Source organism: Lepidochelys kempii, chromosome 2 (genome assembly GCF_965140265.1).
Source record: "Lepidochelys kempii isolate rLepKem1 chromosome 2, rLepKem1.hap2, whole genome shotgun sequence".
NCBI classification, from domain to species: domain Eukaryota; kingdom Metazoa; phylum Chordata; order Testudines; family Cheloniidae; genus Lepidochelys; species Lepidochelys kempii.
Window position 1 is genome coordinate 232670305 of NC_133257.1, and position 13933 is coordinate 232684237.

The window sequence follows — 13933 nt, forward strand, 5'->3', positions numbered from 1 at the left end:
TCTGGCTCCACTAAAGTCCATAGGAGTTTTGTCAGTGACTTTAGTGGAGCCAGGCTTTCCCCCCACAGAGTTCAGGGAAAGGTGATTGTAGGTGGGCAGTGGCCTCTCTAGGTGCCACTGTCCTGTCTGAAACCAAGGAATTTTCCATGCAACTTCCCCAAGTAATCTCTGGCCCACTCAGAACATTGGACAAATGAGTCTAATTATTACTGTCAGCATGGAAATTGTCTAAAATTTATAATCAACCCCCATCACGGTCCAACAATCACCTCCTTCAGAAAGAGAGCACAGCTTTTTCACCCTGTTTTTAACAGCCTTTCCACAACACAAGTGGTAGCACAATGGCCAGTGAACCCTCCCTCCCATTCCCCATCTTAGATTGTCCCTTGGAGAAAATGACAGCCTACTGAACTATAACCCCACTGAGGGAGGAGCAGCAGCAAATATCATCCTACCATGACTAAACTGAAGCTTAAAAACTTTGTATTTGCTTCCTAGATCCCACAAGGATAGACACAATATAGATTAGATTCGGATACTGTAAAGAAGATTTTCCAGGAGAGAATACCTCAGGAGCTCCTTCACAGCAATTTCAAATTCAGCTCTGTAACAAAGTAACCACCCCACCTCCTCTTCCCCTTCTTGAAAACTCTTGAGTTGAAACTTTTTTTTAAGTCATTTTACCACTTTCTCAGGTTTTTTCTATAGGATGGATTGATTTACACAAGTTGGAAAAATATATCAGCAGTCTTCGGTTTTATGGTCTATTATGATTTATAATGTGTGTACACTTAAAAGGGGATATTATAAACTTCAAAGGAAGCACTGGTGACATAGCATGGCACCTACTGTATTGCATATTTATTTCTTTAGGAATATTGAATGGCTGGGCAAAATCTTCAATAAATGTCATAAGAAAAGGGCAGCCCTATTGATTTTTTTTGTGATTTTTTTTCCTGACTCAAATGTTTTTATTTTTAGTCTCAGATCCTTTCCTTAACATCACTGGTGTGTAAGAGAACATGATTTTGTACATGAAATATGAAAACATAATTTCTGTATAATATTCTCATTTGGAATGGATCCAGGAGTGAGTCCCATGGCAAACTAGTTAACTGATGCTTTATAAATCAAACCAAGTGTTTAAAAAGCATTATACAATTTTATTACTTTATCACTATTACAATCTATAATTTATTTCAACTGTAACTATTATAATCAGAGAGACAAGGTGAGTGAGGTAATATCTTCTGTGTAAGCTCAAAGGCTTGTCTTTCTCACCAACAGAAGTCAGATCAATAAAGGATATTATCTTACCCACCTTGTGTCTCTAATATCCTGGGACCAACGTGACTACAACAACACTACTTAGTCTTATAATTAATCATGTTATAATGACATGTCATGTTGATGTCATTTTAGTTACTGTTCTGAATTAACTTACTGCACTAAGTATTCTGTTTCAAACTAGTAGAGGTAAAATATAATTCACATTAATACATTTGCTTATTACAGACATGACTGAAACATTGCCACCATTGTGGAGTTTTGAATGCTGACTTGATAATTAAGTTTACAAAGCAAAACCTATTTCCTCCATCTAATTTCAGTGTTTCCTTTTACTATGAACATTTTCTTTCATTTGCAAAAGGAATGGTTACAGTCTTTAAAGTACTTCCATAGAACATCAGTCTGTAGTATGATTGACTTATTTTATGTAATATGGAATAGGCAGTGTGGTTTTGCTTCATAGAATCATAGAAGACTAGGGTTAGAAGAGACCTCAGGAGGTCATCTAGTTCCACCTCCTGCTCAAAGCAGGACCAACACTAACTAAATCATCCCAGCCAGGGCTTTGTCAAGCGGGCCTTAAAAACCTCAAAGGATGGAGATTCCACCACCTCCCTAGGTAACCCATTCCCAGTGCTTCACCGCCCTCCTGGTGAAATATTGTTTCCTAATATCCAACCTAGACCTCCCCCACTGCAACTTGAGACCATTGCTCCTTTTTCTGTCATCTGCCACCACTGAGAACAGCTGAGCTCCATCTTCTTTGGAACCCCCCTTCAGGTACTTGAAAGCTGCATCATGTTATGCTTTTTGCTTTTGCTGGTCTGGTAGGTCTCAAAAGAGTCTCAAAAATGTGTTTAAGATGGAAAGTGGGGGGAGCAATACCTAAAATGTGCAAATACCTGGTGGGTAGACAGCATTAGTTCTAGATATCCATTTAATGCAGTGGTTCTCAAACTTTTGTACTGGTGACCTTTTTCACATAGCAAGCCTCTGAGTGTGACCCCCCCTTATAAATTAAAAACACTTTTTAATATATTTAACACCATTATAAATGCTGGAGGCAAAGCAGGGTTTGGGGTGGAGGCTGACAGCTCATGATCCCCCATGTAATAATCTCTTGACCCCCTGAGGAGTCCCAACCCCGAGTTTGAGAACCCCTGATTTAATGCACAAGTTCAAAACCAACTTTTTGCTATTTAGCCTTGTGGAGTTCCAACAAGAAAAATGTTTGGGTTCTTAAGTGCTTTCTACCCTCAATGCCATCTGAATGACACAACTGGACTAAAGAAAGCACTAAAATAGACTGCAGGGAACAATTGAGCTTTGGCAAAAAAACATCGACTAAATAATGAAGTCAGGCCTTCTATCTCAAACTGGTAGGAATCTGATGAATAACACTGAAAATGTATAGCCTAATTTTCAAAAATGCTGAACATTTGCAATTTCAACTGAAGTCAGTAGGAGATATGGGTTCTCAAGCACCTCTGAAAATCAGACCGCTATATTTTTAGGCTGTGAGTTTATCAGTAAGGAGTTGATAAAAATCTTACAATGCCAATATGGCACTTGGATCATGTAGATTGCAACATAATTTTGATTTGTCTTCTTTTACGTACATTATGCAACAACATCTTATGGAATAATTAATGTATGCATTGATGAATGACTTACTGTTTTTCAAATGCTATTTACTAAACATAATGAGCCAGATCTTCAGCTGATGTAAAATGCAGTACCTCCTTTGAAATCAATGGAGCTACGCCAATACACTAGCTGAGAAATGGATCCTGTGAATCATATATGTAATAAAATATCAGTTTAAAGCTACTGGGGGTAGTAGTGTTCTGTTGCATAATTAATCTGTAAAAACTAAAAATAATTGTTTTTTAAACTTTACCTTGCTCTGAAGCTGTGTAACTTCTCTTGCAAACACACTGTCAATTGTGGCTGGCATCTGCTTATACAGAGAATTGGAAAGGTCTTTTTTAGCAGATCCTTTGTACTTTGTCTAGAAAGAAAAAAAGACAAAAAAATGCAGGAATTACTTCAAAGAGAATCACATAGTAACTAAACAAATCACTTTGTTTTACTTTGAAGTAAAATGGTACAAAAGGACTTTGTACTGGAAAAGACCTAGAAAAGTCTTATAGAGTAATTTAAGAATACACATTTATTTTCAAATCACTTTATATTTCAGATTAGTGTATATAATCCATGAATCACTATAATGTGCCTGATAGTTAAAATTGAAGAAATTTTGAAGGAAGCCTTGAATGAGGCAAGCAAAGTCAGTAAAAAAATATGCCACTTATTAATTCACTTCTTGATCCAAAAAGCAAAATTATCTACATATTTTCATTTTTCTGGAGTTTTGCACATTGTGTTCAGTGGAGAAACAAATAATGGAACACTGAGACACTCAATAAGAGGCACTAATTAATTTTCACTGGCAAATACAAGAATATGAAGACAACAATTTGTTTATTAATTTCTACTTAAGATTTCTACATCAAATATTGTTTTAAAATTTCTTGTTATTTCTCCTGTGTTTTCACTACCATTCAAAGCTAGCATTTTCTAAGCATCATTACCAAAGCACAGAAAACCCAATGGCAACTTTCTCACAACAGAGTGATGCAAGCCAGAAGCATAGTACAGAATTGTTGGCTTGCTTCCGTTTTTGTCTCTGAAGCAAAGTATGTCAGGAGCATGAATTTTAAATTAATAAAATAATCTTTAAAAATAATCACTGATATCAGGAATATGCCATCTTAAATGCATTATCATATTTAATTGACATGCACCAACTGGACCATGTCTAATTATTTATTACTCTGGTTATTCCCATGAATTATTGTTTTTTAAAATACAGAAAATTCGTTTTTCCCAGATTTTTTTGTGAGTTGACAAAAGATGCCTAAATACAATATTAAAAATACCTACATTCTCCAACAAAGGCTATGGAACACTAGAGGTCAGCAATTTACAATCTTAGTCAGCTAACACTTTATCGTATTCAACCACTGCGACAAAACATGTTACCTAAACAGCACTCTAAAAAACTTTTGAAACAAAAAGCATTTTTTTTTACTTTTGTTATATATTAAATCTTTAAGTGTTCTTTTATTAACAATCAGCAACACCACATGCTGTAGCCGTTTGATACTAAACAACATAGCACAAAACAGCAACAGCTTCACATATATTTGGCTTCTATAGGCTATATGATGTCTTATCTCAGTTATATCATTTATGTTTGAATGAGAAAATTCAGAATAACTCCATTATGGTTATTCCACTTGTGAGTTATCCTACCTATTCCTGACACATGAAGATAAATGTCAGTAAAGCAGCAAACATATGCTTTTATGTTTGATCTAGACTTACAACTAATCAGCACTGAAGTTTCAGAGAAAATATATGGAATGCATGTGAATTATATAAAAATCTCAGTTCAGATATGAATAACTGGACACAGTTTATTATATACAAAACATGAGAAACTGAGGCACCCAGAGGTTAAGTGACTTTGCCACAGTCTGTGTGAGTCTGTAAATTCTCACAGAGTGAGTGGCAGAACCAGAAATGGAACCCAGATCTTTTGATTCTCAGTAATATGCTGACTCCTTTTGCTAAGGCTCCCTTCCCAGTTTTCACTCTCCACCCCCAAAATAGACAAAAATACATTCATGCAACAACATGCCTTCAGGAACATTTCTTCCTAGCGCCAGGACATAAGTGGTTGTCAATAAGAGGTGGTCTAATCGTTTCTGAAATCTATATTTTTGGCTCAGTAGCACCTTGCATATATGTGTGTATGCATGCATACATTTACAGACTCACCCAGACCGAAAAATGTACCTAACACTCATTGGCCCAAGAACTGAACCTACTTGCCAGAGTGAAAAATATGCCACCCCCTGACACAAGTAATATGCTCTTCCCAAAATGTAAAGCAATAGATACTGTCAGAATTAAGACATTACTTCAGCTGATGAACTCCAGAAAGAATAAACCCTTTAAAATAAGTTCTGTGGTATGTTGAAAGAGTTTCTTTTTGAAAGAATTGGTTGGGTGGGGACGAGGAGGAGAGAGATTGAGGAAAAAGCAACGGGGTGGAGGGTGAAAGGAAATTTAAGAAGTGGGGAGTACAGAAGGGGTGAAATCAACTCCCCAGCCCAGAAACAGTGAGAGGCTCCCACTCTCTCATGTCAGCCTAAGGACTTTGTGCTACCCTCTGCAGATTAAAAGAGGAGCTTTCTATGGCATATAAGGGGGCACTACGTGGCAGCTTCATCATTGGTCCTTCTCCCCACTCCAAGTAGCATGGAGGGACCTTGCACAGGTACTCCACACTCCGAATAAATTTTGTTCTATATGTATAGTATGTAATTATAAACATTTTTACTGGAGTTTGAGTTGAGAGAGAAAACTTTTCCACTGTGAGTTAAAATGTGGCCCATGATAGTTATAGCGTGCAGTTAAGAGTTGATGTTCATTTATTTGGTCTAGTAAGTATGGAAAGTAGGAATTGGAGTCAGTATACTTAGAATTTGATACCAGGTATGCCACTGTATGGTCTTATGCAAAGCCACTAGGAAGGAAAGATGGCCTTGTGGTTAAGGCAATGGACTAGGATTTGGGTTCAATTCCCAGCTCAGCACAAACTTCCTGGGTGACCTTGAGCAAGCCACTTACCTGATCCGTGCCTCAGTTCTCCACTTGTAAGATAATATTTCCTATTATCCCTTTCTCTTATTCTTTGTTTGCTATTCAGACTGTAAGCTCCTCAAGGCAGGAACTATCCATTTCTATGTATCTGGACAGCACCTAGCACAATGGAGCCCTAGTCATTACTGTAATACAAACAACAAATAATAATGATTTCTCTTGGTCCATCCATCTGTGAAAGGGAGTGTAACAGGGCGGTCTACCACTTCAGGGGCTGGGGGGAGTAGGGACCAACTGGCACTGTTCTGGAGGGAAGCCCAGCAGGCAGGTGCAGGGAATCAGCTGACCTAGCAGGACAGCAGCTAATGATTGGGTCTGATTCCCACCGGAGGATATCAATGAAGAGCCCACCTCCATGAGGGAGTCTGAGACCAGGAGACAGCTGAGCGCACAGTCTCCTGTGGCTGCAGCAGAAGGCTTCAAGAGGGCAAGTCCAGACCCTTTAGTTACTGGAGGCCAGAGGATCCCACAATTCCAGTCAAGACCAGGACTATTGCTTTTCTAATTGTTCTATATTTCTTTTTGTTTTGAGTTGGAGAATAAACAGAGCCCTGGGGGAAAGACCATAAACAGAACCAAGCATGGCTGATTGTTTATCCCAGGCTAATGAGCGGGTCCATTAGCTCACAAGGGGTCTACTCTCACAGAACTATTTACATTTAATGTTTGTCAAACAATGTGGGATCCTAGAAGAAAGGTGCTATACAATACTACATTACCTTTATACACTTAAACTGTATACAGTAGTGACACTCCTATAACCCACTAAAACTTTTGGATTCTCTTGCTATTTGATATGAATAGACTCCCCAATCCACCCCCTCAAGAATCGCAATATTCAACTTAGTGGGCTTTTTTACTGGTAACTAAGTACTGAAGAATATTCTGCAATCTTTTATATCTTACCTCAGAAATAAAAGCACTCATATTTTTCACATGTTTTAACTGAGGGGTGTCAGATACAAATGTGAACTTGCCTTTAGATTTTTCATACTCTTCTTTATAGTGGATCTACAAAGAGAAAAAATGAATTTAAATTAACCCTAAAAATAGAAAAAGACAATTACCTTTTTAGATTTATTCTACTCATTTGGACAGAACACTAAAATACTGTGCCAAGTGGCTTGTAAACACCACATCATGTAACAAAGTAAGCCACAGAGAAAAACCACTCAGATAACGTCAAATAGAAACCTACAACAGCAAGAAGATCAAGTTATAACAGAAACTTAAACTTGTTCACTGAGCACCTAGATGATGTAAAAAAAATCACAAAATCTTTTATATGACATATGAAAAAGACAGGATTATTTGTTATACCTACAGTGTACTGTCACCCACTACTTGCAATTCCTGTAGTATCTTGAAAGAAAGGGGGGTATTGAAGAGAGTTTTCTCCACCTGATTTCATGTCAAAAGTACTAAAAACAGCCTCTCAATTTCTATACACAAACATTGCAAATACAAAATCTTTATTTTCCCACAACACATGTGTCATAAATATAAAGGGAAGGGTAACCACCTTTCTGTATACAGTGCTATAAAATCCCTCCTGGCCAGAGGCAAAACCCTTTCACCTGTAAAGGGTTAAGAAGCTAAGGTAACCTCGCTGGCATCTGACCCAAAATGACCAATAAGAGGACAAGATACTTTCAGATCTGGAGGGGGGGGAACAAAGGGTCTGTCGGTCTGTGTGATGCTTTTGCCGGGAACAGATCAGGAATGCAGCCTCACAATCCCTGTTAGTTAGTAAGTAATCTAGCTAGAAATGCATTAGATTTCCTTTTGTTTAATGGCTGGTAAAATAGGCTGTGCTGAATGGAATGTATATTCCTGCTTTTGTGTCTTTTTGTAATTTAAGGTTTTGCCTAGAGGGTTTCTCTGTGTTTTGAATCTGATTTCCCTGTAAGGTATTTACCATCCTGATATTACAGAGGTGATTCTTTTACCTTTTCTTTAATTAAAATTCTTCTAAGAACCTGACTGATTTTTCATTGTTCTTAAGATCCAAGGGTTTGGGTCTGTGTTCACCTGTACAAATTGGTGAGGATTCTTATCAAGCTTTCCCCAGAAAAGGGGGTGTAGGGCTTGGGGGGATATTTTGGGGGAAGACGTCTCCAAGTGGACTCTTCCCTGTTCTTTAAAATGCTTGGTGGTGGCAGCATACGGTTCAAGGACAAGGCAAAGTTTATGCCTTGGGAAAGTTTTAACCTAAGCTGGTAAGAATAAGCTTAGGGGGTCTTGCATGCAGGTCCCCACATCTGTACCCTAGAGTTCAGAGTGGGGAAGGAACCTTGACAACATGCAATTACAGTTTTTATGTATCCAAGATCCATGAATAAATTCTGAGGGGCAGGTTTCAAAATGTTGTCCCCAAAGTCTCTAGCATTTGAAGTCAAGGTCTTCTAGATAGCTGTGTAGTGCAGTTGTCAGACTCTTCTTGAAGGCAGAAAAAAAAAGTCATAAGCTCATTCCTAAAGTCTTTTTCACACACACAGGAGATCATTTTTGCTACCAAGGTGGGGGTGGAGGATGACAAAACAAAGCAATGGATCTTCTTTCCCTAAAATAGTTATTTTAGAAACCCAACAAAAATAAAGTCTCAACTCATACTTTCCCATGAGAAACCACCACATCATAGGCTTTATCGAGATACAGATAACTAACGAATATTTATGTTATTGTTGCTGTGGTCTGAGTTAATGTTTTGTGTTACAGTGTGATTGCGAGGAATGCGTATGGTGTTACTGACTATGCTGGAGGTGAATGGGACTTATTTATAGAGGGACAGAATAAGTTAGTGAAGATGGTGAATGTAATGTGAAAGGATTAACATACATTTAAAGAAGGATAGCTCAACTGAACTTTCCTTGTTTTTAAGGAAGTGTGTGGATAGGTATTCCACTTAAGCAACCTTAACTGCTTGAAGTTTCTTTCAATATTGATATCAATATGGTTCAATGTAAAGTGAATTATTTAGACATAAGCTCTTCTGTTCTCATCTCTCTAACCTCATTTTCACACTCTGCACTGTAGCACCTTGCATTTATACACTGAAGACTTGCTGACAGAAGCAACACAGCCTGAGCAATAGAAAATAAAAATTTTCTTACCCCATAATTTCTGTAAGTAGCATCTCCCACAATTCTGTTATGCCTGCTCCCCTTCACTCAGCAATTTCCAGAGGCAGTTCAAAATTGCAGCACAGCATGTGCTGGCCATGCCTCCTTCTCCCGCTTGCCACAGATGAGTCATTCTAAAACTTGTGTACAGATACTATCATCATCATCAAATGCTAACTCATTAACTGTACAGCAGGCAACTGTCTGCACAGTAATTGTCCAACTAAAAAGCTGACCCCTTGGCTAATGAACCATTAGGGAGGGTAAAACTGAGGGAGATGTTGCTAACAGAAAGGAAATTTTCAGGTAAGAAATATTCCATGATGCAGCCTGTGACACTGTCAGGCCAGATGCCAGCTCTTGCCAAGACTGCAGGCATTTGCTAAGAACTAACAAACTCATAGCTGGAGACCAGACCAGTTCACTTCTGTGTTCGTTTTGCTCAAAATAAGTAGTCTTTTGACTATTTGAGTCAAAATAAGTAGTCTTTTAAGAATGTATTTAGACTATATGAAATCTTTGTAAATTGCTTTACGCATTAATCTCACTTGTAATGTCGGTATTCCATGCTAAGAAAATATGTAAGTTTTGCTTTATAGTTTTGAAAAGGTTTGCTCTGAACTTGTGAACCCATGCATGGGAATCATCCTATGCCCATCCAGAAGGACTATCGAAGTTAGATGGGCCATCAAGAAATACTGCAGTACAAAGGATTGATTAATGGCCCTATCACACCCGGAATATGCTGTGTGCAAGGAAGCTCATCCTGTGGACTTGGAAGCCGAATGAAGGAAATCTTTTTGGCTGTTTGAACTCTGACAGAGCCAGAGACTCTAAACTGAAGCCAGAAATCCCCAGGGACTGCCTTCTGGGTTTGCCCTGACAGACACTTTGACTTGACAGATCACTACAACTCTGTCACTCTTAGGAGTTAGATGGTAACTCATATGTGTGTATACATTTGCTTGCTTTAACCTATAAACAACTCTCTTATTTCTTTTTTCCTACCTAATAACATTTTAGATAGTTTATTACAGGATTGGCTACAGTCGCTGTCTCTGGTATAAGAGCTAGGGTACCAACTGATTTGGGGTAAATGACTGGTCTCTTGGAACTAGAAGCAACCTGAATGAGATGTGATTTTTGGTGTAAGACAAGTGACCATTTATTACTAAATCCAGTTTGTCTGGGTAGCAAGATAGACTAGAGAGTCTAAGGGGACTGTCTGTAACTCCATGGTAAGACTGGTTTCAGAGTGGTAGCCGTGTTAGTCTGTATCAGCAAAAAGAATGAGGAGTACTTGTGGCACCTTAGAGAATGTTAGTCTCTAAGCCCTGGTCTACACTACGAATTTAGGTCGAATTAACCCTGCACCCATCCACACGACCAAGCCTGTTTTGTCGACTTAAAGGGCTCTTAAAATCGATTTCTGTACTCCTCCCCGGCGAGGGGTTTAGTGCTAAAATTGACCTCGCTGGGTCAAATTTGGGGTAGTGTGGACACAATTTGACGGTATTGGCCTCCGAGAGCTATCATAGAATCATTGAATATCAGGGTTGGAAGGGACCTCAGGAGGTCATCTAGTCCAACCCCCTGCTCAAAGCAGGACCAATCCCCAACTAAATCATCCCATCCCCAACTAAATCATACAAGCTATCCCAGAGTGCTCCATTCTGACCGCTCTGGACAGTACTCTCAACTCAGATGCACTGGCCAGGTAGACAGGAAAAGCCCCAGGAACTTTTGAATTTCAATTCCTGTTTTGCCAGCGTGGTGAGCTGATCAGCACAGGTGACCATGCAGAACTCATCAGCACAGGTGACCATGCAGTCCCAGAATCGCAAAAGAGCTACAGCATGGACCGAATGGGAGGTACTAGATCTGATCACTGTAAGGGGAGAAGAATCAGTGTAGGCAGAACTCCATTCCAAAAGATGAAATGCCAATATATATGCCAAAATCTCCAAGGGCATGATGGACAGAGGCTACAACAGGGACACACAGCAGTGGCACATGAAAATTAAGGAGCTCAGCCAAGCCTATCAAAAAACAAAGGAGGCAAACCGTCGCTCCGGGTCAGAGCTCCATACATGCCACTTCTATGATGAGCTGCATGCAATTCTAGGGGGGGGGCCCAACCACTACCCCACCACTGTCCGTGGACACCTGCAAGGGGGGAGTCTCACATAATAAGGATAAGGATTTTGTGGATGAGGAGGAGGAGGAGGTTGAAGATAGCACACAGCAGGCAAGCGGAGAATCCCTTCTCCCCGGCAGCCAGGAACTGTTCATCACCCTGGAGCCAGTATCCTCCCAACCCTCCTAAGGCGGGGTCCCAGACCATGAAGCCAGAGAAGGCACCTCTGGTGAGTGTACCTTTGTCAATATAATTCAGGTTTAAAAGTAAGCGTGTTTAATGATTAATTTGCCCTGAAGACTTGGGATGCATTCGCGGCCACTATAGCTACTGGAAAAGTATGTGTCTGGGGATGGAGCAGAAATCCTCCAGGGACATCTCCATGAAACTCTCCTGGAGTACTCTAAAAGCCTTTGCAAAAGGTTTCTGGGGAGGGCACCTTATTCCGAACTACATGGTAGGACACTTTACCACGCCAAGCCAGTAGCAAGTAGTCTAGAATCATTGCAGAACAAAGCATTGCAGTGAATGGGCCCGGGCTTTGGTGCCATTCAAGCAACATCATTTGGGGGAGGGATAGCTCAGCGGTTTGAGCACTGGCCTGCTAAACCGAGGGTTGTGAGTTCAAACTTTAGGGGGCCATTTAGGGATCTGGGTCAAAAATTGGGGGACTTGGTCCTGCTTTGAGCAGGGTGTTGGACTAGATGACCTCCTGAGGTCCCTTCCAACCCTGATGTTCTATATTCTATGATTTATCTCTCTGTGTTAGCCTCAGGAGAGTGATATCATTCATGGTCACCTGCTTGAAATACGGGAAATTTGTCTAGTTTTATTTTGGCAGCTCCTAGAAGCCCCAATCAGAATGTGCTGGTTGTGAGCGCAAGATTTGAGTGGGTAATTATGACAGGACATAAGACAGGATCTTCACATTAGGTTTTGATCCTAGATGTTCTGTTCTGCTACAGACATTTTTGCATCAATTGGCATCAAGCAATTGGAAGATGAAAAAGGACATACGGAATACTGTAGTGACATTTTTGCACTTGAAATATGTATGAAGTAGGCAAGAAGTTTCTGAAGCATAAATGGTGGGGATATGTGGTGAATACAAGCAATGACTGGAAGAAATGAGCATAGAAGCTTATATTCTTATTCAAATTTGGGGTTTAAAATTTGGATGAGTAAAATATTAATTTGGCGAAGTGTGAATTTTTGCCTGCAAGTGACCTCCTATTCATTACAAAGTATTATGCAAGGATGACTGGATCTCTTAGACCTCACAAGATATGATTATGAAAAATTCTTCCTTTGGGACTTAGGCTCCCAAATCCCATTGAATTTCAATGGTAGTTGGATGTCTAACTTTTTTAGGCTCCTCTGAAAATCTCAGGCCAAATATATACCTTTTGTGTCCTTTATACTTGTATAATTTTAACTAATAATTATAAACCCATTGGGACAATCCGACCTTGATATAATTGGTCATAATTCAACTAACTTCTGTGGAAATACTTTTCTTTACACCAGTTCTGCATTTGGCCTTGTGTCTCTTTGACTCTTATTTCACAGGATATTAAAACCACCACAATTCTGTTTTACAACAAATGGGAATCAAAGATTTCAACAGTAATATTCACAATAGTTTTCTATTCTGCTACTTTATATCAATTGCTATTGAAGTTAATAGCAGAAAATCTATGACTTGCTGTGGAATTTGAGTTTTTCTCTAGGTACCATACTGAAGGAAAACATTCAAAAGTAACAGTTTTGCATCTCCACTACATATGTGTACACACACACAAATGTAACTTTCACACTTCAAGACTCTTAAACAGCCTACTAGTATAAGCTATGGATGTATGTATGATATAGTGTGTAAAATAAAACAGTGACACTGTGTTCAGAACAGGAAACCATCCTACTACAGCTCTAATCCATCAATAAAGTGAAAGTTATTGTTCCTGTGAATTTGTTTGAAATATGATAAAAATATACTTACAACTTTTTAAGATTAAGTTGCATATGCAGCCACTTAGGTAAATATACAGGTATACATTTTTCCCTCAAATTCACTGTGAATTATTTTTATTCAGATGTTGACAAAGATATACTGATTTTTAAGGCCCCTTTTTGGATAAATTGGCCTCTTATGGGAAAACATGACCTTATATATCACAATTTAAGGCTTGAGCCAATTTCCACTGGGGTTAATGTGAGTCTTTAAATTGATTTCAACGAGAGCTGGATTGGGCCCTTAATGACTTCATACTGTTTTTCAAATTGCTTCCATTTTAAAAATATAACGTTTAAATGACAAGTTTTCACATTTAGGCACAACAGTTCTGCACAACTACTACACTGAGTAGTTGTGGGCTACAATTGCAAAAGAAGAGTCAAACGGACCAAATTCTGCCAGATCCAATTCAGTCAGTTATACCAATGCAGCCCTACTGAAGTCATATGGATATGGTCTGTAGAGTTGCACATGTGTAACTGAGGGCAGAATCTGGCTCTGGAAACACTGGTATACTGTAGATTGGTTAGTATTAGCTTTTAACAACAACAAATTATATCCTGAACAATTTGTTTCAAACTGGATATAAATCTTAAGATGAAAAGTCAAACTCTGAAACATTAGACCAAAGAGATA

At 39.0% G+C, this 13933-nt stretch overlaps 1 protein-coding gene across 14 annotated transcripts in view; it reads right to left on the minus strand.

Annotated features, from left to right (window-relative positions):
• The window catches only part of NEBL (nebulette), a 427388-nt gene that overhangs the window by 130075 nt on the left and 283380 nt on the right, over positions 1–13933 (minus strand). For 12 of the 14 annotated variants that reach the window (XM_073334199.1, XM_073334187.1, XM_073334197.1 and 9 more), the window contains 2 exons: positions 6931–7035; positions 3191–3301 (listed from right to left, as the gene is read on the minus strand). The exons of the other annotated variants lie outside the window; for them this stretch is intronic. In XM_073334199.1, coding sequence (XP_073190300.1) covers positions 3191–3301; positions 6931–7035 — 216 coding nt within the window. The remainder of the gene's footprint in view (positions 1–3190; positions 3302–6930; positions 7036–13933) is intronic. 14 annotated transcript variants of the gene reach the window in all.